The 27,961-nt window shown below is 38.5% G+C and overlaps 3 protein-coding genes across 3 annotated transcripts; 1 reads left to right on the top strand and 2 right to left on the bottom strand.

Annotated features, from left to right (window-relative positions):
- tmem17 (transmembrane protein 17) lies at positions 1 to 3,663 on the bottom strand. The gene is made up of 5 exons (XM_028450812.1): positions 3,518 to 3,663; positions 3,269 to 3,372; positions 2,220 to 2,333; positions 1,038 to 1,181; positions 1 to 343 (listed from the first exon to the last, which is right to left on the bottom strand). The coding sequence occupies exons 1-5, from the start codon at positions 3,630 to 3,632 to the stop codon at positions 266 to 268; spliced, it is 555 nt and encodes a 184-aa protein (XP_028306613.1). The 5' UTR covers positions 3,633 to 3,663; the 3' UTR covers positions 1 to 265.
- A 1,546-nt stretch (positions 3,664 to 5,209) lies between these two features.
- Positions 5,210 to 18,621, bottom strand: slc15a5 (solute carrier family 15 member 5). The gene is made up of 9 exons (XM_028448304.1): positions 18,219 to 18,621; positions 14,755 to 14,977; positions 13,856 to 14,025; positions 12,904 to 13,127; positions 11,984 to 12,170; positions 10,394 to 10,582; positions 7,301 to 7,432; positions 5,536 to 5,644; positions 5,210 to 5,435 (listed from the first exon to the last, which is right to left on the bottom strand). The coding sequence occupies exons 1-9, from the start codon at positions 18,619 to 18,621 to the stop codon at positions 5,309 to 5,311; spliced, it is 1,764 nt and encodes a 587-aa protein (XP_028304105.1). The 3' UTR covers positions 5,210 to 5,308.
- Positions 18,622 to 21,619: 2,998 nt separating this feature from the next.
- On the top strand, positions 21,620 to 27,900 carry ccdc34 (coiled-coil domain containing 34). Its single transcript, XM_028451080.1, has 7 exons — positions 21,620 to 21,763; positions 22,042 to 22,290; positions 25,372 to 25,501; positions 25,598 to 25,705; positions 25,786 to 25,944; positions 26,029 to 26,158; positions 27,403 to 27,900. Exons 2-7 carry the CDS (start codon positions 22,055 to 22,057, stop codon positions 27,591 to 27,593), a joined length of 954 nt encoding a protein of 317 aa, XP_028306881.1. The 5' UTR covers positions 21,620 to 21,763; positions 22,042 to 22,054; the 3' UTR covers positions 27,594 to 27,900.
- The last annotated feature ends 61 nt before the right edge of the window (positions 27,901 to 27,961 follow it).

Genomic DNA, 27,961 nt, shown 5'->3' with positions numbered 1-27,961 from the left:
TTAAAAATTGTGTAAGGAAACTGGATAGTAAGAGAAACACTGGTATTTATTCATAAAAATAACACACATGATGTAAATAGATGTATTTGACGGTAAAACTATACAACAACAATTACAGGCAATGCAATAAAAATATAAATACGGGTAAAAACTTCTCTCCAATTCACAGCAAGAAGTAGAAAATACTTTAGTTTAAGGTTCATGTGCAAGAAGTGACGCCTTGTCGTCAGTTTGTAAAAGCGATGCTTTGTGAGGGTTTCAGGCTTTAATTGAACTGTCGGAGATGAAATTGGCTCTCTGTGTGTTTGACCATGTCCCGCAGGGCCACAAAGCCAAAGATGGCCTATCGGAGAGAGAGAGACAGAAAGAATAGAAACCAATAAATAAGTAGCAATGAATTATCGGCAACAACATATCTGAAACAGTTACAGTCACTGTGGATGACTAAGAGCAGACATGGACAACTGGTGGCCCGGGGAACAAAACAAATCCCCAAAAATTGTATTTCAAGAAGTTGGAAGGAATATAAAGCCCGACACGAAACACAAACTAACTCCCAAAACACACAAATTGACAGCAAAATGCACAAAGTACACAAAAATAGAAAAAAATGCCTCATAATAACAACAAAGACAGACACAACAACCACTTAAACAAACAAAATGAACAAAAACACATTACAGAAAAGCGCCAAAGACACACAAATTGTCAAGAAAATTGCACAAAATGACAGAACACAAAAACAAAAATACAAAAAGTGACCCCAAAATGCAGAAAACCATAAAAAAATACACATAATTACAACAAGAACACAACAAATACCAAAAATACACATAATTACTCCAAAAACACACAAAATGACTAAAAACTGACAAAACCACAAAGACAAAACCCTTTCCATCCTTTATTATTGCTCAGATAGGACATTATTCTAAATGCTGACATGAATGTTGATAATGTGGCCCTGACAACAGATACAATCACATTTTTGTGGCCAACACAGTGCTAGAGTTACCCATCCGTGACTTAGAGTTTACCTGTGTGAGTATAAATACAGCGAGAACTATGTGAACTGCTCTCTCCAGGGGCAACACGATGAGGGCTTCGTTAAAGAGCTGAAACAGGATCAGAGGGAACTGCAGCAAAATGCTCAACAGCCAAAATCCAGCCAGTTCTGGCACCTATGGCACAAACACAGACATTACCGTACTTTAAACCAAAACACATGTTCAATGTTTTCATGTATTTATGGTTGGTTTTCATTAAAGGCACACTGTGTAACTTTTTGCCACTAGCCACAAGCGCCACAGCACTGTCACAAAAGGCAACAGTCAGTCAGTCAGTCAGGCCAGCCTCCCATGTCTTTAGATTGTGTATGCAGACATTAGTTGACCTGTAACTTAGGAATAAAGGATTGGCTCTAAGGGCTGGGTCGGTCGGGCTGGGCTGGAGGAGCAGCCTCTCCCCGCCGCCAGAGGCCCGGTGTCACAGTCTGAGTTCACCTCCGGACTGAGATTATAACTCTAACCCTAACATAATCCAATAAACAAATAAAACACGTGTCCGTTCACTTTGAAAACAAAAATGATATTATTTTCTTTAGCAAAAAATTTTTTTCTTGTAGTGCGCATGTGCATATACAATCGGCCCCCTTCGCCGGGGGTCGGCACGGCGGACGGGGTCGGAGCGGATGGGAAACGGGCAACCCGGCATGCGCGGGCGGTGTCCGGCGCCAGGCGGGTCGCCGGATGGGGCCAGCTCTCGGTGGCGTCTTTTTAGCCTCCTCAGAAGCAGTTTGAAATTTTTTGCTTGCCTCGGCCATGACCAGGAGTCGAACAGGCGGAAAAATACAAGCAAAAGCCTTAGACCAATGAGTATATCAGAGCCTGTGGTCAGGTGACTGCCGTAAAGTGATACGTTCTCCAGGCATTCTCCAGGTCACATGACCCGGCCAAAAACGGTCTGTCTCTCCAAACTTACATGGGCGGTATTTCAAGAGGGAAGCCCCGCTGGGAGCATTGATACTGTCAAGCGCTGTATATTGGCCTGGGGAATAATTTAAAATAACTCATATGGGTCTTTAGGTCACAAAGTCCACGGTGCGCCTTTAAATTTCAGAAGAATTAAACAGAAGATAAACGCATATTTCTAATTATAGTTTATCACCTCCTGGCCTGGGCTGTCTAAAGTTTGATATAGTTCTTTGGGGGACATTTCACCTTTTCTTGCAGGTTGCTCGCAAAACCCAGATAGAGTCTGATGGCCTCGATCAAAGTCATCAGCAGAAGAATGGTCACAAGGATAAACTTGTAGTAGTCTGGCAGGGCAGGATACTGGGAAAAAGATAACAATCACAGTTATTTCATGTGTATGTTTTCAATCATTCAAGCCAGTTATTCAACGTATTTTTACACTATTCACAAATGTTACAATTATGTGTTATTTTTAAAAGTAATTCCAGTAATTCCTTGGACTATTTAAACGCTTTTTGTTTTTGTTTTTTAGCCATTTCTACACTTTGTACTAATGAGTCTTACAGTGTATTTAAGTTAACAAATGTAGCGCAGTCCATCAGATGAAACTCTTTTTCAACCTTGGGGTCACCTGGAATTAAAATGGGGTCGCCTGAAATGTCTAGTAGTAAATGATAAAAAATAATAATAATGACTGATTAAAATTACATTATATTATACATTTATTATTATTTTTCAAATTGAAACACACACACGCACTCAAACAACTGTATTCTATACTTTCACTTTCTCAAATATAAATCTGGTTAAAATAAAATGCAGTATAAAAATACATCTTAGGTGGCACATCTTGTCCTTTTGTGCAATAATTCTGGCTACTCTGTATTTTTATCACTGCAAAACAAACATAATCAAAAACTAAATCAAAAGAAAAAGATTTGTGACATAAAAATGGGGTCACGACCTGAAAAAGGTTGGGAACCACTGCTCTATTCCTTTTATATAAGTTGTCAACAGATAAATCAAAAGTATTAAATCTATCCTTAAATGCGGGATAATATTTTATCATTGCTGGAAAACAGTTTTTTTTCTTTCTTTCTTTATTTAACTTGAGGGATTTGTTTTTGTAGGCTACTTAAAACTGTCAGGTAACTTTTGACAAAATCTCACTGCAACACAAATTTTCTGCCTGCGTTTGTTTGATAGGTACGTTTCTTATTTGCACAAGCAAAATGCATTCGTTTCTGGGGGTTTGTGAGGCTTTTCCATCATACATTTCACTCTCATTTTCTCACCTTGATCTGCAGCATTACAGTTTCACTGATCCACCACCAGGGGAAGAACCACATGTTAAAGTAAAGCGACATCTGCAGCTGGAGACTGGACAAAACACGCTTCTCTGAAAACAAGCAAACGACAACTATAATGAAACACTGTGAAGTTCAGCTAGCCATAGCTATTAGCTGCCACGGACACGCCTACAGTCCATAATGATGAAGCTACCTCCATGCTAACATCTGCTAATGTAACTGTGATAACATTACCGTGTGTCACACTCGTGTCGTGGTCCTTAGCAGAGGTTCCATTCCGACTCTGGTCGAATAAAACATTTCTGGAGAAGTCCTCTAATCGTCTTCTAATCGTCTCTGGTAACTCCATTGTCCACAAACAGCGCTGTGTGTTTCCGACAGGGCTCCTCCTCTTCTTCACCCGCAGAACAACACTGGATGTTTCCATGGAAACCACGGAAACGCGATTAAAAAAATAAAATAAAAAACCTCGTCAAAACCGTGTTTTTTTGTATTTCAGAAACTGTAAATCTTCATTTAAAACATGCATTTGTTGTTGTTTTTCCATGAGTATTCTGTGTATTTTCCTGTGTAATTTTTTGATACATCTTTTTTGATTCGCACAACCATCATGTATGATTCAATTCAATGTCTTAAATGTCATTACAACGAGATTGGAGAGCTTCTCCTACTACAAACATGTTAGAAATAATACAAAGATTACAGTTATCGTAAAAAAAAAGAAAGTGCAAAGTTGTTCGTTAGAAATATAGACATAAAAAAAAGATAAAAACGTATATGAATATGAAGATATAAAAACGTATTGCACAAGACTTGGGTGTTAACAGTATCTAAAATAGAAAATAAAACTGTTTCTCAGTATGTTTGTTATATACCGTACTTATATCATATAACATTATCATCTCACTTAAAATTCCATTGTTCGTTGGCTCTTTTCTTTTTCTTTGACACTTTATTTATACATTATTAGTATTTTATTTTGTACTGCACTGTTATCCTCGTTCTTGGCTTCTTGTTATAATTATAAATCTATATCTATTGTTTTGTTGGAATTGGTGCAACGATAAACATGACATTCAACATGACAAGCATTTGTGGCTAATGCAGCGTATTTTCGTTCAAATGCATCCATGATGTTATGTTGAATGAAAATAAAGAAAATCTATCTTTCTATCTATCTTGTCTTTTTATCCCCTCGATATTTATTGTTGCACCAATTCCAACAAAACAATAGATATAGATTTATAATTTTTGTGTATATAAACAAGCAAAAAAATATAAGACCTATTTTGAAGTGCTGCACCTTTAGAAACCATGTGGAAAATTCTTCACTTTGTCAAATACCAGAACATTTAAGCACTTCTTTATGCAAAGATGAGGAAAGCTATTATTTGAGTATTGATCTCAAAATGACTTAATTCTACATAATTTGTGATGTGGGTTAACTTATAGAAGAGACGTCCTGAGGGTTTCTGCTGAAAAGAAACACAGCAATAACCCAAACTTTGAGACATTCAAATAGGCGTTCCCAGTATATTACAGTATAAAACAGACAAATGCAAGTTTTCTGTGCTTTTAATGTGACACCAATTGCACAATACAGTTGAATCAAAAGACGGATTGCACAGTTTACAATGGAGTCAACATTTATGATAATAACCTTCGTCTAAAATTATCACTTTTGTCAATATGTAATTATTCCATGTCTAATATAGGTCATACAGTATTTGCTTGTCAGTGACATTTCTTGTTATACAACAAAATCATTTAAAAAAATAACTGTAAACAAACCAGAGTTATCATAAACTAGTTTATTTGGTAGGATTTGTATTTCAACTTACACGTACACACATACACTCATTTACACCCATGCGTATGACAAGAAAATACAGTCCACACATAGTATGTGGTATTGAAATACCACCATCGGACTAAAGAAAGTCTCAATTTTCAGATTTTACAATAATTAGCTTATTTATAAGCAGCGCCAGCGCCACTTTCAAATTAAGGAGCCTTTCACCAAACTCACAAAATAGAGTCAGTGGAGTGGTCTATAGTGTCATAGAAGCGTAGAGTGGCTTTGTAAAGCATGAGTTTCTCATTCACAGGGCTGGTGGTCAGCGCTTTACCTCGCACACTAAGGTCCAGGTACCTAGACGACATGAGATCAGAGTGAGCGTGAAATCCAATGTGTTGGAAAACACATTTAATGGTGTTTGACCATTTAAAATGACTTGTTAGAGAAGCAGTACCTGTATGATACACTCCAAAACACCAGAGTATTGATAGCCATCAGGGAAGCCAAGAAAAAGAAGAATCTCTCCAGATTCCCCTCATGCAGTAGGTTTGGGTAGAAAGTACCTGTTAAATGTATCATAAAGGGAATAAATACAGTGCCTTGAACTTTTCGACCCTTTGCCACATTTCAGCCTTCAAACATGAAGATATAAAACTGTAATTTTCTGTGAAGAATCAACAAGTGGGACACAATCATGAAGTGAAACGAAATTTATTGGATATTTCAAACATTTTTAACAAATAAAAAACTGAAAAATTGGGCGTGCAAAATTATTCAGCCCCTTTACTTTCAGTGCAGCAAACTCTCTCCAAAAGTTCAGTGAGGATCTCTGAATGATCCAAAGTTGACCTAAATGACTAATGATGATAAATAGAATCCACCTGTGTGTAATCAAGTCTCCGTATAAATGCACCTGCTCTGTGAGGTCAGTTTAAAATGCAGAGAGCATCATGAAGACCAAGGAACACACCAGGCAGGTCCGAGATACTGTTGCGGAGAAGTTTAAAGCCGGATTTGGATACAAAAAGATTTCCCAAGCTTTAAACATCCCAAGGAGCACTGTGCAAGCAATAATATTGAAATGGAAGGAGTATCAGATCACTGCAAATCTACAAAGACCTGGCCGTCCCTCTAAACTTTCAGCTCATACAAGGAGAAAACTGATCAGAGATGCTGCCAAGAGGCCCATGATCACTCTGGATGAACTGCAGAAATGTACAGCTGAGGTGGGAGACTCTGTCCACAGGACAACAATCAGTCGTATACTGCACAACTCTGGCCTTTATGGAAGAGTGGCAAGAAGAAAGCCATTTCTTAAAGATATCTATAAAAAGTGTCATTTAAAGTTTGCCACAAGGTGCTCTGGTCGGACGAAAACCAAAATCGAACTTTTTGGCAACAATGCAAAACGTTATGTTTGGCGTAAACGCAACACAGCTCATCACCCTGAAGACACCATCCCCACTGTCAAACATGGTGGTGGCAGCATCATGGTTTGGGCCTGCTTTTCTTCAGCAGGGACAGGGAAGATGGTTAAAATTGATGGGAAGATGGATGGAGTCAAATGAAGGACCATTCTGGAAGAAAACCTGATGGAGTCTGCAAAAGACCTGAGACTGGGATGGAGATTTGTCTTCCAACAAGACAATGATCCAAAACATAAAGCAAAATCTACAATGGAGTGGTTCACAAATAAACATATCCAGGTGTTAGAATGGCCAAGTCAAAGTCCAGACCTGAATCCAATCGAGAATCTGTGGAAACAACTGAAAACTGCTGTTCACAAGCGCTGTCCATCCAACGTCACTGAGCTCGAGCTGTTTTGCAAGGAGGAATGGGCAAATATTCCAGTCTCTCAATGTGCAAAACTGATAGAGACAAACCCCAAGCGACTTACAGCAGTTATCGCAGCAAAAGGTGGCGCTACAAAGTATTAACTTAAGGGGGCTGAATAATTTTGCACGCCCAATTTTTCAGGTTTTTATTTGTTAAAAATGTGTGAAATATCCAATAAATTTCGTTTCACTTCATGATTGTGTCCCACTTGTTGATTCTTCACAAAAAATTACAGTTTTATATCTTTATGTTTGAAGCCTGAAATGTGGCAAAAGGTCAAAAAGTTCAAGGGGGCCGAATACTTTTGCAAGGCACTGTATGGTCATTTTTGGTTGTTTCAAACAAGAAAATAATGCAGCACAGTATTTGTGTTGATGTTTTACCTCCAGAGCACATGTAAAAAACCTGAATAATAAAAGCTCCAAGAAAACAACCTCCTCCATACGACAGAGTGAGGAAGTGCAGTGAGATCCCTCTGATGTGACTTGGGGTCAACTGGAAGGATATGAGACAACCTGCCATGAAAAGATCACAGATTATTCATAAATATGCACAAGTCATCTGTTTCACACATTAAAATGTATACCAATTACAATTTTACTTGTCAATAATAACCTTAATTATTTCATTTTTACACGTAAAAGGAAATCTAACTCCATTGGTGTCTAACTCCATCTAACTAACTCCATTGGTGTCATCAGTGTGAGCTGTGAGCGCTGCACTAAAGATGATCTCTCAAGAGCCTCTTGGTGAATTACACCGAAAAGCAGATCGCCAACATACAAAACGCATCATTAAAATGCACGATTTACTTTTAAAATGGACATAATAATTAGGGATGTCCTGATACAACTTTTTCACTTCTGATACAATATCAATATTGCAGCCTTGAGTATACCGAACTGATACGATATCAGCACGAATCCTACATACTTTTATTACTTATTTTGTAGTGTGGAATGTTAGAAAAGGCTTGATCAAGTGATGTTACTCAAACAGAGAACAATAGTCAACTATTCAAGTTCACTTCAGTTATTTTTTACTGTCAGTAGATGGTGGGAACAACTGAGGGCGGGAACAAAAACAACTAAAACTTATCGGAGCGCTTATATCGGAGATTTTAGATGCAATCCGATAAAATCCATTATTTGTTTTCTGGCTGATATTGGACCAATATCCGATATTAATATCCGATCGGGACATCCATAATAATAAGATATAATATTTTGTGGATGCACTATATTTAGTAGGGGTGTGCATTGCCAGGAATGTGACGAAACAATACGATTCACGATTTGCATGTCACGATACAATATAACCCGATAATAAACAATTGCGATATCAACAGTTACAAATTTCACCTCCACAAGAATAAAATGGTATGAAATACAATTCTGTTCTCTTAAATTCTTTGCTAAAATGCATTGAGGAGTGATGTGGTTCACTGACACCTAGTGACTGCGTTTATGTGCAATGCATATGTTAGCGTAATTAAATATTTTTATTTAATTAAAAAACTAGATTAAAAAAATAATTGGAAATTTTTTGGATTGATACAATAATCGTGTCGTGAAATATCGTGATATATCACAGAATCCCTTTTTTTCTTGTACTCTTACTATTTAGGGTGTACTGTTGCATTCAGCATCAACATGACAAATTGAACCTAATATGTTCACTGACCACCAAGTGGTCAGGTTTGTGAATTGCAATCAGTTGAAATGACAGGTGGCCTTCAGATTTTTCCATTATCGTTTAAAAAAAACAATCGACGACGGAAAATATTTGGTTAGCTCAATCCTTGCCAAGGAGGGTCTTGTCAACTGAATTTCAGTCGAGTAGCTTGATGTCGATGACACTACGGTTTTTCTCTCCCTTCTTCACGGATCTTTTCAATGAACAGCTCCGAGAACAGATGACAAAAATAGTATAATTTTAATGTTGTTTATTCTAGTTACAGTCACAATTAAAGTTTTAGCAGTCCTGCTGTTCTTGCAAACAGCTCACATTCAGGTGAGTCTCAGAAGCAAGAGTGTGTCTCTGTATGTACTACTCTCTATGTACAGTATCTCTATGTGTCTCTGAGTCTATCAGTATCTGTTCAAAAGTTAAAACAAAAAAAAAAACGAGCACAGTTATCTTCATGGCTGGGCCCTCATCCTTTATGGAGTCTGATACAAACATGATTTAGCCATTTATCACAGGGCAGACCAACTCTAACCTCGCCTGCAATATGGATTCTCCTGGTGTTCACAAACAACATAATTCATCTTGTGCTGTTCCCGCCTTTGCCTTTCGAATCCTAACCGAACCGATTAGAACCAATCATGAGGCAGTGTTGTGGTTTAGGGCGGGATATACAAGTGTGACGAAGGCAGAAGCTCCAAAGCAAAAGTGGCGTATGAGCAGTTGCGGGTAGAGGAAATAGCTGGGCTACTGCTATTAGCTTAGCTCCGAATCAAAATAGAAAGATGTCGACGCAGGAGGATGATTAACGTGCCCTTAACTCGCATACTCGTGTTGCAAAAACAGCAAAAGTCACTCAACAACATAATGACCACGGCATTACTATCCCAAAAGAAGGTGAGGTGTATTGACTGCTTAATATGATATTCATTTTATGCAATATTCTTTTTCATTTAAAGCTGAGTATTGCCTTAGTCATGCTGCTGAACACATGGTTTCACAATCCAAATTCAGTCACCCTTTGAAGACCTGCTGTTTGCATGTGATATTATAATTTAGTTATCACGTGATGTCTGAAAACTCTGTGAGAGATGTCGGCACCTGTCTCCTGTTTTTGCTTCAGAGCATGATCTGACGCCTGTTGCTCTCACTGGATTGCTGTCTCTATAGTTCTCCTGTTTTTGATCCTGCTTGTTTTAATAAACTTTGTATTATTTTGCAAGTCAGTTTAGATGAAGACCTTTTTTTCCACACTACGCCTTTTTTACCATCCACATCATTACCTGGGGAGACACGACAAAGGTTTTCACGACATCATATCATATCATATTACCATGTGATTGGCTAAAACAAATCATGGTGGACAGGTGCTTCACCCAATCAGCTTCTAGCATTCTGTTCATGTCCCTCCCTGGTTCTGAAAGGATTCTCCAGACACAGACCCAGATCGATGTGGAGAACTCGAGTTAGAGGGAGGACTACACATCAATCTGGCTCTTGCCAGGTTAGACCAACTCTGCTCTGCTCAGTGACCTTGAGGTCATGTGAAAACAGTGTCAAGACTTAGCAGACAAACATACAGAAATACAGAAATAATCTTTCAACACTTTAATAAGATTAAGATGTGTTGAAGCAGAAAATAAATCTTAAACACACATCACAGCAATGCTACTACCCTCTAGGAACAATGTTTGGACACCCCTGTTTTAATTAGCTCAGCGAGATGTCAGTTGTCAGCTATAGTTTGATAAATATTTTTATGTAGCTGTAAAGACGAGTCTCGTACTCACACGCAGGTGTGACCAGAGCCTCTGCCACACCCAGCAGGACGTACTGGGGAGCCAGGAAGAAACATGGCATGGAGGACACTTGTAGAACTTTTCCAGATAGTGTCTGCTCCACGAGAGGGTACGACTTCCTCTGCAGCTCAGTCAAACCTGCCACCAGGACTGACAGAGTAGCACACACATGGCCCAGAGCTAGAAGGGGAGGGTGGGGGGGGGATGGACAGGGTGGGGTCAAGACAGAGGGGGCTGTGGTTACAAAAATAAGGGAGAGAGACAGACAGAGAGAGCAAAAGAAAAACAAGGACATTTAGATGAAAACATTACCAATGTGTGAATGAGTGAGTGCTAATACCAGGGTTGGGGTCAATTACTTTTTTCAGTTACAATTACGTTTTCAATTACAACTCAAGTACGATTACAGTGACCAGCATTTTTTTCCTGATTACAATTAAATTACAAGAATTTTTTATCTTCAGAAAGTCAATTACAATTACATTCTCAATTACTGAAGTCCAATTACAATGAAATAAATAACAGGGACTACAGATGATAGCCTTCTGGCTAAATCTGGTAAATTTTCTGTATTGATATTAATGTACACAGTCTGTGTTAAATAAACTAATAAATAAAATAAACCTCATAAAAGTTAACCATCCTCCTGCGTTAGCTTTCTTTTAGCATCTTTTAGGCCTAAATCAGCTGTAAAATTAACTAAAAACAAATATCTATCCTCTAATTTCTTTCCTATCTATTGGGTACCTTGTTAGGCTTCCTAATCAAGGAAAACATACATTTTAATAGTTTTGGTGTGAGCATCAGAGCCTTTTTTGTGTCTGTATACCTCTCTATTTATATATATTTTTAAAATGGTCAAATGTGGGAAAGCTTGATATTTTAATAACTGTTAACTACATATGTGTAGAACTGTAACATGGTTCCCCAGTTTAGTGTTCAATTATAAAAGACAATTTTCATAGAATTTTCAAGGCAATTAAAATTACAAAGTCAATTATCTGAACTCAATTGCAAGTTGATTACAATTGGGGCGGCCATGGCTCAGTGGTAGAGTGGGTCGTCCAATAACCGAAGGGTTGGGGGTTAAAATCCTGCTCTATCTAAGTCATTGTCATTGAGTCCCAATTGGGCAAGGCGCTTTACCCACATTCCCTTGTACGAATGGGTATGAATTGTGCATGAATGTTGGTGGTGGTCAGAGGGGCCATAGGCGCGAAATGGCAGTATACCCAAGGGCAGCTGTGGCTACATTGTAGCTTACCACCACCGGTATGACTGATGTGAGTGACTGGTGTGAATGAATAATGGTTTCTGTACGCACTTTGAGTCTCCTTGAAAAAAGTGCCATAAATTATTAAGCCGTTATTATTACAATTCTATTTGACTCCAACCCTGGTTAATACTGATGAATATTTCTGGTGAAATTAGTAAAGGTGACTGGACTTCAAAACCTAGGCTCAATGGGACAAGAGAACCAACTCTAGACGAGAGGTAGTCAGTCACTTTTACTAATACTCCCTGCATTGTTTAGACCTGGATGGCTGAGTCTTCACAGACATACAGTATACTATTACTGACTGATGAGCTTTACAGGTGGTGGAGGGGTTTTCTCCATGGAGAGGTGGCAGGTCATCAAACACTCCATCAGTGGAGCTAGGAGCAGTAGGGGGAGAATACTGATGACGTTCAAAGCACCGATGGGCAACAGGACGTCAGTCAGGTGGAGGTTGGAGTTCATTGTTTGTAAGTAGTAGCCAGAAGGGATCTGAAACATATTCATTATCAATCTTAATGTAAAATACATGAAATCTGTTCTTTACGTTGAGGACACATTGTTTCCCATCAAGGTTGGGGTTAATTACATTTTTCAATTACAATTAAGTCTTAAATGATCCATTGTCAATTACAACTCAATTAAAATTACATTGAAAGGCATTTTTTCCCCCCAATTACAATTCTTTTTTATCCCCTGAAAGTCAATTACAATTATGTTTTTAATAATTAAAGTTCAATCAATCACAATTACTGACCCTTTATCAAATAAGACTATAAAAGCTAACATTCCTCTTGTGTTAGCTTTCTGTTAGCATCTATAATGAAAACGAGTCAGTTTTGACCCATGTTGTAAAATACACTAAAAAATATCATATATCATCAAATTTGTTTCTCATCTCTTCGTTACCTTGATAGGCTTCTTTATCCATGATAATTTTGTTTTTAATATTTTTGGTACGGGCGTCTGAGCCTTTTTTCTGTCAGTCTCGATATTTATTTTTATTCCAAAGTTTTAAATACAAAACTGGTTCCCCAGTTTTGTATTTAATTAATTTGTAATTGGCAGTTTTTATCGAATGTTCATACCAATTACAATTACAAAGTCAATATTCTGAACTCAATTACAATTCAATTACAATTACAATTATGTCATACTTGTACTTATTACCAATTATGCAATTACAATTGTAATTGACCCCAACCCTGTTTCCCACACAACCTGCCTGTGTGATGCAGACTCTATACAGGAGCTGAAGCCCCCAAAGAGGGAAGAGCTTGGCCAGGACTTTGACATTCTCCACATGAGTCTCACTGTACTGGCCCCCGTTGTTCTCTTTTGCCCGATCCAGCCAGGAAGTCACGTCTCCACTCAGGTGACGAAGGTGAAGACAGCACATCTTGAGTGAGTTCAGGAAAACTCCCAGTGTCGTCAGTAAGGATGACCCGCCTGCAAACAATCACACAATTGTGCAATGCAGGTAAAGGCAGGCATACACTGTGCAATTTTTGGCCCATTTTGAGCCAATTTTCCACTTGTACATTTATTTTTTGGATCGAATTGAGTGTTGGCTAAATCATGTCATGCATTGTGTAGCATACATTGTGTAGCATACATCGCGAAGTATACATGGGGTCACGAGAAGCGATTAACATCTCACGACCAGCTCCCAATCAGCAATCGTACGGTCGCAAGAAAATCAAACCTATTGCTGGTCGCGCCTCGTGAGGGTATCGCACTGTTGAAGCAGTGCCACGGATCGGCTTACTTCAAACTCTCACTGCACAAGCGCGAACACCGTAAGACAGCTGTAAAATTAACTGACCTATACTTCCCACATCTGTCCATCACATTGCCGCCTTTTTTTTTAAAAAAAAAACTCATTTTGCAGAGCATCGCAGGTGTCTATCCACTTCCAAGTTCTTCTTCTTAGTCTTTTTCTTCTTCTTCTTCTTCTGTTTTAATGGCAAAGCTTCAGAGTTCTTCTTCTTCTTCTTCTTCTTCTTCTTCTTCTTCTTCTTCTTCTTAATAGTGAGCTGCAAACATGCGGACTCTGCAAGTGCCTCGCACAAGTTGAGCTGGAGCTGAGTACAACAATTGAAAAAAATTGCACTGTGTATGCCCGCCTTAAGGGAATAATTATCTGTCTGTCTCATCATGTGTGTAATTTGTTTGACCTCTCTTTGGTTTGTAGGTGAGCTTGTTGCGCATCATGTGAATAGCGATGAGCGCCAGCAGCACAGAGGTGAAAGGAATCAGGAAGCCAAGGTTTTTGGCCACAGACTGCTGGATATATGCGATGCCCAGGAACACCACTGTGGAGTTCAGGTTCACCAACCAATAAAACCTGCAATCAACAACAACATTAGACACAATGATTTAGACATTGCATTAAACACATTGTATATCAGATAGGTATGTAATGCTTATTTAGTGGCCCAAAGCTGCAGATATTAGAGAGTGGGAAACAGTTATGGGATGCACGCTCGATCACCCTGTAGCTGGCCACCTTTGATGAGGGTGTCTAGTGTTAAAAGACCAAAATTCCCCTTGATTCAAAGGAACACTACTGATGATCCCTTCCAAAACTACATCCATCTGAGACACAGCTCTATTGCCACTCAAATGGTAAACCCCATGTTACTACCATCGTTTGGCACAAATGGCGATTTAATATCACGCCCCGTTTAATGATTCCACTCTTTCTCCATAAGCAAATCAAAGTCCCTCATTTCTTCAGCTTTCCTATAAAGTATATACCCCAGAAAAAGAAATTATCTTGCATTCATCTGTAATAAAAAGCCAAGATAATAATAATTGTATCTGTATTTTTCTTGCGCCTTTTTTGAATTCTTTCATGTATTGACAATGCTTGAGCTACACATCCAAACCATTCTATAGCCTCACCCCAGAGACAGAAACTCTTCCTTATCATAGGATTTTTGTTGTTGTTGTGAAGTTAAAGATTCCGCTGAGATTATAAGTGTCTTTTTTTTTCCTGAACATTTAGTCATACCTAAAATGATCCATTTGGATCTCATTTCCAAGCAAACGGTCAGAATAAATCAATGCCTACCAGTTGAAGAAGGACAGCAGCTGGTGCTGGTTGTACCCCTGCAGGCTGTAGGCCCCCATGGGACAGAGGATGGCTCGGATGCCCCCGATGCCCAGCGCAGCAGCCAGGAGGCCAATGTAAAACAGGACCTGCTGCTCCAGGGGTTCTAGCTTGTGAGTCATGTGATGAGTGTCTATGTAGAAATCTTCAAAAGGAAACGCCACCACAGGCAGCATGGCAGTGCCTACAGGAGAAAGAATTAATAGATTAAAATATAGTTTTCAAACTAGCAGCTAAATATTGCTTTGTAAAATAAGCTATAACAGTATTTAGAGCGCGCAAACCTACACCAAGCGCCAAATATCCTCTTTGCCAGATATCTGGATTAGTGATCCTGATCATGGTTAGGGGTGTGAAAAAAAATTGATTTCACGATATATCGCAATTGTTTGGGTGCCTATTTTAAATAAAAAAAATGTAATCGATTTTTTAAAAAAAACATACACATTTTTGTGGAAGCGTGTTTTCTACTGCTGGAGACATTGTCACTTTTCAGCGGAGCAGCCTAACTAATGGGCATGTTGATAAGCTCCTGTTCCTACATGAAAACCTTGAAAATAATAGCACTTCCGCACCTCCACTCCGGTAGATGGCGCTGTAGATATAATAATAACATATAAAATGTTTTAAAGCAAATAGTTTTGACTCAATTTGTCCTCTGAATGAACAATATCTTCTGATGAACATATACAGAAACTTGATTTTTCATCTCTATGTTTAATTTTAATATTAACTGGGTAGAATATCGCAATATATTGCGATATTGCAATAATAACATATTGTGACCCAATTTGTGATATGTATCGTATTGCAACATCCTTCCCAATACTCATCCCTAATCCTGGTACCGTGATCATTCACACTTTAAAGACATGGAAGACCTTTCTATGACCATTAATAACAATACGGTTGAAATGTAGAGGCACTCTGATATTTTCAAAAAATTACAATGAAATGCGCAATCCAGATCTGAGCGGGATGAAACTCGTGGACTAATTTAGGAAGCGAGCAACCCATCTTAACTGAGACAAATTTGACAAAGATTGGTCAAATACGAACCAAGATATGAATTCTTAATAATTTGCCAAGAATAAGTTTAGAATTTTTCAAACTGATCCAGAATCAGTACCTGGATCCCCTCCAAAATGTAACTTGCTTCTCTCGACGAGGACAGTCGCACTCTCTGTTTCTCCCTCCCTTCCTTTCTTATCTCTCTCCCAGCTGCTGCTTTGTCTGGTCTTGTGAGCCTAACAAGAGCCTCTCTCTGTAACTCATCCAAAACCGGAATAATGGAATTAATTAGTTGGTCTCTCAGTGCTATCGATCAGATTTTTTCGACAAAAAGAACCGGGGGTGGTGAACCCGCATGTCCAAGCGGGACGTTTGCGGCTGGATACACCCTTGACCCTTGGAACAAGTGGCGAGTTGTGTGTCTGTCCATGCTTTCTGCGGAAGACGTGGAGGACATCTACATGATTGGAATAATGATAGTAGGCATGCTGCTGATCGGAGCAGGTGGCTTCCTAATCTATCGAAAAGTCCGTACTACGCTGGCGACTGTTTTGGAAAAGCTGCCAGTGATTTCTGAAGGATGTAGCAGGGCTCTGAACACTCAGACTCATGTGTTGATCGATATCAAAAGCAAGAGCTGCTTTTGGATCGTCTACGCGTTATGGATAACAACTGGGAGAAGTTGGAGACCCGGCTTGGAAGTGGAAACTAGGCCATTCATTGGATTACAGCAGAGAGACCCAGGACAGAAGGCTATTGGAAATTAACATAGCCTGTATCAAATCACATTGCTTATCTCCCTTTCGGCTCCCCAGCTAGCCAAGGCTAAAGCCAAGGTTGTCTCAACTCTTATCACCAGGAAGTTTCTGCAGACGGCGGCTCTTACCCCCACTCCCTCCCCCCGCTCCTTCCCTACATTCCCACCTGGAACTGTTGATGCTGAACTTTTCCACACGTCATCTGGTTGTCAGTAACGCAGCTACAGGTCTTCAACTTCAAATGCCTCGTTGGCCATCTTTCCCCACCTCCCATCCACAGCTGCATGGAGGCGTGGTTGCAGCGCCCATTGGCAGCACGCCCATGTCCCCAAACGGCTGGAATCCTGCTGTTCTTCCCACCTGACCCCCTCCCCCAGCCAACCTCCCACCCAACCCTTCCCACATGCCTTGTCTCGAGTTGTTTGACTGTGTCATGCTTACATTTATGTTTGCAGAGGCGGTTTTTTTTTCCTGGTTTCACACTGTTTTCTCTGTTTAGGGAAATCAGTTTCAAACTGGCAGTTTTTTTTTCCCCTCACCCCTCCTCTCCTCCTGTTGTTGATCCCTTTTTCACCTAAATATGTGGGCGCCGCAAAAGGCTGCCCCGGTGTGTTGATGTGTCTTCTTTCACTGCAACTACCAAGTCAAATTCCTCGTATTGTTCTAAACTGTACCTGGTCAATAAAGCTGATTCTGATTCTGATTCTGATTCTGATTCTGAATCTTCCCTGGCATAAGATCTTTCTTTGGTTGAAATTTGGTCCAAAGCCGATTTGCACTTTTGATGTAATCCTGCTAAGAGTCAAACAAATATATGACATTGGTGGAAATATTACCTTCTATCTAGACCAGAGGTATCAAACTCATTTTAGTTAAAGGGCCAAATAGGAAGTAGTTTGATCTTAAGTGGGCCCCATATTTTAGGCAGGAAAACAAGCAATTTCAACTTTAACATCCTCAAGTTTGTACTTTACACTTTGCATAAAATATAAATAAAGTATGTATGGCACCAACAATATCCAAGCAATAAGTGACAGATGTCAATCCTTGCAGGATTTTCTCTTTTAATAAATTTCATTGATTTTGTTACCAATTTTTTATTCAATTTGCGGAATTCATTTGATATAATTTCAGGAAAATTGAGTTCTTTAAACAAGACAGACAAACACCAACAAAACACACAAATTGACAAACAACAAAAAAAACAACATAAAATGATAGAAATTATCTTGATTAGAAGATATTGGTCCCACATCAGGAAGGATATGACTGTAAATAATAAAAACTATAGAAATAAATCTATTCAGGAGGCAATACATTCTGTTTCATTCTACTTATTTACAAATTTAGATATTAAATTTAGATTTTAAAATGTGTGTTATCACTCATTAATTCCATCATTATGCTCTATAGTTGTTTTTCAATCGTTTTCTAAGCAAAATGTTGTAGTCGGACAAAGATGGTACTTGGAAATAAGAGAAAAGGGGTACTTGAGAACAAAAAAGTTCGAGAACCACTGCTATAAAGGGCCGGATTTGGCCCCCGGGTCTTGCATTTGACAAATGTGATCTAGAAGGAGGTAATAAAGCTTGATGATGTCATTCACCCATATTTGTGGTGTTTTTCAAGAACGTATGAAATGTAAATTTTTCTTACCAAAGAAATGAAGAAATGCACACAAATAGAGCACCTTGGTCCGTCTTAGGCAGGTCTCTGCAAACCACCCAACCAGAACCGGGGTTAGGGTGCTCGCTCCTATGAAGCACAGGTTGACCGTAGCAGCTAAATAGTTGTTATAGCCCAGTTTTACTGTGCAGAAGAGAATGGTGTTACAAACTATCCCAAAGAAAGTAAATCTTTCACACAGCTCCACTAGCAGAATGCAGATGATGGCTTGAAGCTTCTTGCGGGACTTCTTTGGTGGTCCGTAATCTGGATGAGGAGTGTGTGAGACTCGTCGACCATTTCCTGTTGGGAGTTTGTGATTGTGAGAGCATCCAGCAACTATAACGTCTGGACATTGTGAGGTGGCTGCACCGTGTTGGTGGAGCTGAGTCATGCTGAGCTCTGAATGGCCAGGCTTGGTCTGGTAGGGGAGCAGTATGAGAGGACTGAGCAGGAATTCCACAACATGATGAGATATCTTTTCTCTGCACGTGCATTGGTCAGGTGACTGTCCTGTTGTTCTTACTCAGAACTGACACCTTACAAACACCTGGGCAATAATGTATCGAGGAAGAGTGACTGATTGGAACTTTTTAGAGAGCATCCCAGAAATATTTTATTATTACCAACAAGTGGCTGTTAGTACATCAATGGTCTGCATGGACAGTGTGTGAAGGTTACTGATAGTCTGACTCAACATTACAGAGTCAGGTCTTTTTAATATAGCAATTCAGCATTTGTTGGAAATGTTGGTAACACTTTACTTGAAGTTTTTACATAAGGCTGACATTACACTGTCATTAGCTGTCATGAGGATGAATAAGGTGTCATTAAGGGTTAGATGTTGTGAAGTGTCATTTGCTAAAATATGACACCTTTAGAGCTATGTTGGCATTTTTTGGGTTAGGTCAGGGGTCTGCAACCTCTGGCTCTGGAGCCTCATGTGGCTCTTTGACTCTTTTGCAATGGCTCCCTATAGCTTTTAAAAAAGAAATGTAATAATGAGTTGTTATTCTTGACAGAGGGTATTGATGATTAATGACATTAACGTCAAATAAAATTATGATAAAACAATTGGTTAATCTAAAAATACATCACATTGTGCAATAACTCTGCCACCTTCTTATTTTCACTCCTACAACATCTACAGACCATCAAATTTAATCAACAAAAGACGATTCTGGAAGAAAATGGAGATTTTATTTGTGTGGGGAAAGATGTATTTAATTGGCAACATGCCGGCTTAATATGTACGCTTGATATGTTAACATGTGTCGATCAACATTATCATGTGCTATCAAATTCAAGTTATTTTTTGTAGCCCTTCACAAACAATAACTCATAAAATTATTCAATAGTATTTTAACTGTATAGCATTTTATACACTGTATTGTCTTCATTGAGAAGGTTTTTTTTTTTGGCTTCTGGAAAGACTTTAATCTACGTGAGATTAGGCAAAATGGCTCATTTGAAAGTAAAGGTTGCAGACCTCTGGGTTAGGTGGAGGGATATAGTGGGGTTAGGTAGGGTTAGAGTTAGGGTTCATGGTTCAGGGTTAGGGTAACAAATGACACTTAATGACAGCCTTCATGACACCTTATTCATGCTAATGACATCTAATGACAGTGTAATGTTGGCCTTATGTATAAAACTTCAAGTACAGTAAAATGTCAGCGAAATGTTTACCAGAAATCACAATATTTGTTATTGTGTGAAGTAGGAACGAGTGAAAGACGACGTGACCGTACTTTTGCAATACACTTTTTACACTGAATTTCACACTATATTGTAACTTATTTTGGTTGACGAAAATTGTGATAAAAAATGATGTGTATAATAAAGTTTTCATTACATTTCAACAAAACATAAGTAGGGGCTACTCAATAAATGTCCCATAACTCTGAGAGCTCATTTTGGCCCCGACTGCTTGTAATTAGACCCGCATTGTCAAAAGTGAGTGAGACAGTGAGTGCATCATCAGATTAACAACAACATAACTAGGTTACATCAGAGAGTAGAGCAATGTACTCATACTGATGTCTACAGCTTCTGGGAATCTGTGAGCCATGCAGTGCTGGTTCCTGAGATATTATTTTAATTTACTGTTTTATTAACAATTTCTCCACTATGTTATCAAGTTTTTTTTCTTAGTTCATTTCTTAAATTAAATTTAAATAAATGTTTATAGGATTTGAACTACCCAAACATTACTGTACAGTTTAGAAAAGAAACTTACTGTATCTGACTATGACAAGCTTTGACCTACTGTATGTGGGAAAAAATGCCTGCATGGAAATAATAGCAATATAAAAGTATGAAAGCATCTTTTAACAGTAAAAGGGCCAATGACGCGATGCCTAATTTTTCCATCAACTGCATTTCTTTCAGTTAAAAAAAGGCTGAAATGCCTACAAAGAATCAGACTCCTTTTATTGTCATTGTTACTTTTTCAGAAGCACAACAAAATTAAAAAAAAAAAAAAGCAGCTTTTGTAAAAAAAAAAAAGTGTTAACAGCAGAAAGAGAAAAAAAAAAAGGTAGTGCAAAGGTATTTAGCGCAAATACATTGAATCAAAGTCTGTAAAAAAATGCAAAATAAATTAGTAAATAATGGAATATAATAGTGCAGGACATTATAATCTTAAAAAACTGTACAGTCCCCAGAGGATATTTACAAGCATATTCAGGGTTTGTTGGGGTTTGAAGATACCATATATGTAATACCTCTCCTATATATACAGTCATTTAGATTTAGATTTTTAAACAACAACCAAAAAAACACCAAAACATTACTTATCTGTAATTTATTCTTTTACTTATAGTGTCAAAATATCAAGTTGTGTGACATGGTGCGATTGCTTTTTTGAACACATCTTTAAAATTCTCAAATGTATTGTATGCCCTATTTGTATGCCAATTTTCTCTGTATTTCTATTTCATTTCCATCATAATATTCATATAAACTTTATCCGATGATTCCCATTGTATGAAAATCCTTTAACTTCATTGACGCAAATCGAGTTAGCTGACATCTATATGAGTAATATGTGCACTACAGACTCCAACAATTTCATGTAACACTCAATAACTTTATAAGAATAAGATGTAACTTTGAAAATGAAAGGGTTCATGTGTCAGTGTGAGATACAAAGTTAGAACGATTACTTGGTGGCAGCAAAATTAAATTAAATTGATTGATTGGTTATCATTGCAGTTGAATAAAATAAGAGGAGGAGTGGGGAATGTAGCCATGGTTATTATGGACATGTAACGCTTGAGAAATAATATTCTAAATATAGCTTTAATATGCATTGATTGATATGGTGAATATATTTTAGATAATCTTGGATTTTCTTTCAGTAAAAAAAACCCAAAACAGAGGAGCGTGAATTGAACGACGTCGCCATGGTTACAGCAACAGCGTGGACTCTAGCTTGGGGGCGTGGTGTATCATGGGTAAAAACGAGTTTTCAAATAAGTTTATCTTTTTACTCTAAAGAAAACGAAACGTAACTTGATGAAAAGGTGAAAGCAAAGGTAAACAACTGGTAAATGTTTTTTTTCTTTTAGATGTACTCTAGAACGCTACATGTAGCTACATTTGCTGTCGAGGACGTAGTTGTTTGCTTGTTTTCCGAGGTTGGCTAGTTAGCATTAGCGCTAACATTAGCATGCCTAACTGCAACGGAAATCCATGCAGTTTGTACTTCACTGTGCATATTTTAACTTTATAAGGTTCTAACCACAATAACTATTTAATAATCATTGTTAGAACACTTCAGTGACGGGTTTTGGTTTTGTTTCGACGCCTGCAGGGATTGGTTAGCCATGTCTGGGAGGAAGAACCCTTTCTCTGCTGCCTCTTTGTCAGAAGGCTTCAGCTCGACCCCGCTCAAGAATAACCAGGATACACACTTTCATCCATCTAAAGTGTTGGACGACGGCGTCTTATCCGAAGATGAAAACACGTTTTCTTTGCTGTCGCCCATCTATCATGATAGTTTTGACAGTGATGAAGACATGGAGTCAAGCCCATCGCTACAAAGCGATAACTCACCTAAAAGGTACTGATGTACTGTTTTCATTGTCTGCTTTTCACAATAAGAGGTGTGTTAACTAGATTTTAGACTGTTATTGCAGAAGTACATTTGTGGGACAAGACAGTTGTTTCTATTCTGTAAAGTAAGGGTTCTCAACCTTGTGGTCAGGGCCCCATTCGGGGTCACAAGACACTCGGTGGACGGGTCGCCAGATGCCTTCAAGAAACAAAGAAAACATTTTTGAACAGTTTCAGCCATTTTTTGCTTGTTTTTATCCTTTTTCTGCAGTTACACCAAACTTGTCATATTTTAACCTATTTTCATCACTTTTCCTTTCAATGCATTTTTGCTACATTACTCCTATTTCTGCCACTTTTCCATCAAATTTCAATTCATTTTCTGCACATTTTTTTTTCCACTTTGAAGACACTTTTCCTATTTAATATCGCATATGTTGACTCGTTATTGTCACTTTTAACCTCTTTTCCCCATATTTCATACTTATTTTTGGCAATTTAACCAAATTCATGATTTGTCATGCCCATTATTCTTCAATGTTCATGTGTGTTCAACCACCTTCAGGTACAGTGGGGGTCTCTGGTCTCGAAAGAGCTTCTTTTAGTTTCATAGCAACCAAGGAGGCAAACCCCAGGAAAACAACATACATAGACCCTCATCTAAACGTACCACCTAGCACAATAAATGTATATGGGTTTTGGGGAATCCAACAAATCCAGATTTAAACCCAGGTAACTTTATACCACCTGCAAACACGCAAATGCACAAAATCCCATAAACAGTTTGACACTGATAAATGTGCAACCTGAGCTTCATTGTCAGAACTTGCCAAAAATTTGGAGGAGGAGATGCAAATAGATCAAGTTAGCAATGCAATGTGGAACGGATTGTGGCGGGTATATTTATTTAGAGCGTTTGACACGCACTTGTTAACCTTCATTGCTTTACGCACAGTTGGCTGCAGTTTTTGTTGCGAGAGGAATGCAGAAATGCAAATTTCTTCTGCTCCATTCAACATTTTTTGAACAAATAAATCAAAATTAATTGACACATTTATTATGAGCTATTTTTTCTATTGTTAAAAAAATGTTTCTAGACTTTATCTGTTTTCTGTTTTTCCCACAGCATTCCCTTTCTCCCAGAGTAGATCCTCCCATTTTACATTTCTTCTGGTGTTATTTAGATTTGTTTGTTGTAATTCAAGAATATGCTCATACACCTCATACATTTATTTTTTTACTTCTCTCCTACATGGGTGCTAAACCTTAGTTTAAGTGAGGCGTTCTCTACTACTTGTGCACCTGTTGTCATTTACAAAGGCAATCTTAGTAAATCAACTGCAACAGGTGAACAAACGGCATGTAAAACAAATTCATTGCCTCTTTATTTGCTTTATTAATGCACCCTTGGATTATATAATATGTATGCTGTCTAGGGGTGTTGAAAAAAATTGATTCAGCAATATATCGCAATATTACGTTGCGCCATTCTCGGATTGATTAAAAATGCATCAACATCGATTTTTTTTACATTTTTAAATTTATTTATTTATTTTTTTTACCTTTATTTAACCAGGAAAGTCTTTTCCTCTGCAGGAGACATTGTAACTGCACAAAGAAGTGCGTTCATACCTGGGCATGGTGACCAGCTTGTGGTTTTTCAATAAAATCTAAAAAGAAAGTACTAACTTTTTGCATTTATTTGTTGTTCTAGGCATATACCTCAGTTAAGTTGCACTAAAGAGTCCCTCCAGGATTTCGCGATGTTGCGATCGCAACTATTAACGCAAATTCAAGCAAACTACGCGAAATCAGTGCGGCATTGCAATTTTTCCAAAAGCCCGCAACTTTCCCGCAACTTTGATGAAAAAAAACATAAACATACGGCCGCTTATCGCTATTTTTGACATTTTAGCTTTTGGAGTTGCTATGGAAGTAGTGGAAGATGTACTATGGGCTTTGCGCCATAGACATATATACGTAGACGCCGCATCGACTGCTGCCGCCCACTAGAGCAGTGCGTCTACGTCAGGGGTGCCCAATCCTGGTCTTCAAGAGCCCCTATCCAGCATGTTTTAGATGTTTCCCTCTTCAACCAGTTCCGGGAGAAAGCATTCAGTGGAGTCACGTGCGATAGAAACACCTCACATTTGCCAACAAAAATATCGGCTAACGACCGTGCAATGTTATCATCGAGCACAAGCGGAAGTTGTCTACAGACAAGCATTCTGCTTCTGCAAAGCACGTCAAGAGAATTCAAGCCAGTGCACAACCTCATGTGGGAGAACAAACAGGAAGCACACAATATCATTACATACTGTATGTTCATTAATGCTTTGTATTTTTAGTTTTTTTTTGTTATGCCTAAAGAAATGTCTTCATGACCAGTTCATGTTATGCACTTTAAGATTCCTTAAGTTCATTAGTGTTTACTGACTTGCTCTCCTGATGATGATTTTGAATCATCCTGATGATGATTTTGAATAAAAACTGTTGCACCCCAAAAGGTGCAACAGTATAAAAAGTGTTTGCATGTTTTGCAAAATTGTGTTGGTGTTTGCTTTACAACAATAAAGCATATTTTTTCTTGAACATGTCTGGCCAATATGTATTTATAATTGGTTGGAAAAATGTACTTAATTATGAGTAAAGTATGTTTTAGGGCTGACCAAAAATTGCAAATTCATACAGCAACTTTTGGAAAAATGGCCCTCGAAATCAGGCATTTCAGCCCACAACAATCACAAAAAATGCCCGTGAAATTCTGGAGGGACTGACTGAAGTCATGTTGCGCTAGAGTCAAAGTTGGTTTTAAAGCCACAGGCAGATTGTATGTTATTTTTTATTTTAAGTTGTTGGCACATGGCATGTTAAAGCTAATGTTTTGAGTGTAAAATATGCCAATAAAATATATTTCATACATAATTTTCTCATGTAGGTGTACAAATTTACAAACTTATACTTTATTATCGGGGATATATCGTATCGTATCGGGATACGAATCGTATCGATAGATGCCAGGCAATACACACCCCTAATGCTGTCCATTCTGTTAATGGTACATTATGATTGTTTTTTTCTTTTATAGATGCGAACTCCCTAAAACTCCTTCAGGGCAGCCATTCCCAAAAGCCCTGCAGCCTCTCAGTGCATGGGAAATGTGGCTAGTAAACAAAGCTAAGGAAGACCGTATTAAATTAGAAAAGAAAGCAGAAGAGGTAAACCACTTTTGCTTGTATTCAAATCAGTTAGTCGTGTATTAATGTGTTTTATTTAGTTAAAGCATAGTTGCTGACTGAAATTTCCTTAAACAGGATAGCTTGCTCAAGAAAAAACAAGAAGAACAAGAGAAGGAGCAGGAGCAGAAAAAGCTTGCTGTGGCAGAAAAGATCCATGAATGGCTGAAAACGAAAAAAGAACAGGTACAAAAGAGCGACATTTCTATTCTATCATATCAAAGATTTCATACTTATTTAATTTCTGTTTTTTTTTGTCATCCCAGGAGAGGAACGAGCAACTCCTCAAACAGAACAAGGAGTTGGAGGCAATGCAGAGGCAGCTCGAGAGAAACAAAGAAATCCAACAGAAAGCTGAACAAAAGTACAAAGACTGGCTTCATAAAAAGAACCAAGAGAAAAGTGACAAGGACAGAAAGGAAAAAGTAAAGTAGTGATTGACAGATCTTTTGTTAAAAAGAATATTGTTAAAATTGCAGATGAACACTGGGTTGTTTTCTCTCTGACAGGAGGACGCCGCCCTGAAGGCTGAGCAGGAGAGGGAGCGCCGCCAGAGGGCTGAGGAGAAGTTTAAGGAGTGGGTGACAAAGACCAACGAGAAGAGCAAAAATGAACCCATATCCCCTCAATGCCCAAAAAGTAATCCATCAGGTTATCTATCCCAGGGGTTCTCAACCTTGGAGCCAGCACCCTATTGTGCGGCCGTGAGACACTTGGAGAGCGTCGCCAGACACCTTTAAGAAACTAAGAATAATTCAATTGGAGCCCATTTTTGCTTTTTTTTTTTACTCCTTTTCTGCAACTACACCACACGTGCCATATTTTAACCTATTTTCATCACTTTTACGTGTTGTTTTTTTTTGTAATGCATTTTTGCAACATTGCTCGCATTTCTGCCACTTCTCTATCAAACTTCAATGCCACCTTTGTGAGGGTGTCTAGTGTGTAAAAGGCCGAAACAACCCCTGATTCAATGGGAGACCACTGATGATGTGTCCCAAATTTACATCCTTCCCATATCTGAGACACAGCTCCCACACCACTCTCACATGGTAAACCTCATGTGACCACCATCTTTTGGCACTGGGGACCATTTAACATCATGTCCCATGTTTCATTTTTTCCACTTTCAAGACATTTTTGGCAATTATAAACCCTTTCCACCACTTTCCCACCTAATGTTGCATATGTTGACCCATTATTGTCACATTTCACCTGTTTTCACCAAATTTCATGCTTATTTTTGCCGATTTAACCACGTTCACTATTTGCCATCAGTTTAAACTAACTTCATACTTTTTAAATGACATTACACCACCCCAGCCATCCCCCCATTTCTGCCACTTTTAAGCCAATATTGACACGTTGAACCCTTTTTACCACTTTTTCTGTCCATTTTTGGCCACTTTAATTTGCAACTTTTACCACCTTTTCCACCATTTTTGGTCCCTTTTAGCCCATTTTATTTCTGATTAAAACAATCTTTAAGATGACTATATACTATGGTACAAATAATAATAAACTTCCTGGGTAACGGTGGATATTATCAGATAAATAAATGTCCATAAACAATGTCCATTGTTCTATGAATCACAGATTCATAGAACAATGGACCATCATTTTGCTGACTTTATGGATGGACCCCACAAAGCTCTCCCCTTTATTCCCCCTTATAGATGACCCTGTGTCCACATGACTGTTCTTCAGTGTTCATGGGTTTGTTCAACCACCTTCAGGTACAGTGGGGGTCCCTGGTCTCTGGGACCTTTATTTTGGGGGTTGTTGGCTGAAAAGGTTGAGAACTACTGGTCTATCCAGACACTGTGTACTAAAAACTCAAAATGTCAATTAGCTTCACCTTCATCACTAATATCCTTCTCCAGGTCCGTATGACAAGTCCTACCCATCACCCAGCTTCTTCAACCCCATCCCCTGGAAGCCAATTCACACCCCGCCTCCAGAACCGTCCCCGACCAGGAAACCTCAGAAACAGCGAAGGAACCTGCAGAGGAAGTCTTTAGATTTCAGAGTGAGAAACAGTGTGAGTGCAGCACACACGCTGCCCAAGAGATGACGACGCCTGAGTCACCACGACTCAGCGGACGCTCTGCTGACTCACTGAAGGATCTCTTTTCTTTTATGTGGCTGTGATAACAGCAAGATCAACACAATGTGGTTAACTGATTTTTGTTATGAATCCTCAATGATTGAAAACGTAATGATTAAAACCCTAATTTCAACATGAAATGTTAAATGTACTACTTGTAATTTTTTCAGTTTCTAATTCCAGATTCTATTTAGTAGTATTCTGTGACTACAGATTGGGTCAATAACATGGTTATCATTGCTTCTGTGGTCAATAAAGTCTCATGTAACAGTCATTACTGGCTAAACGTGTTTCCTTTCAACACTTAAAGCCGTGGTCACTGGTCTCAGCCAAAG

Source organism: Gouania willdenowi, chromosome 6, assembly GCF_900634775.1.
Source record: "Gouania willdenowi chromosome 6, fGouWil2.1, whole genome shotgun sequence".
Lineage (NCBI taxonomy): Eukaryota > Metazoa > Chordata > Actinopteri > Blenniiformes > Gobiesocidae > Gouania > Gouania willdenowi.
The sequence above is the reverse complement of the archived record's forward strand: the minus strand, read 5'-3'. Positions and strand labels throughout refer to the sequence as shown.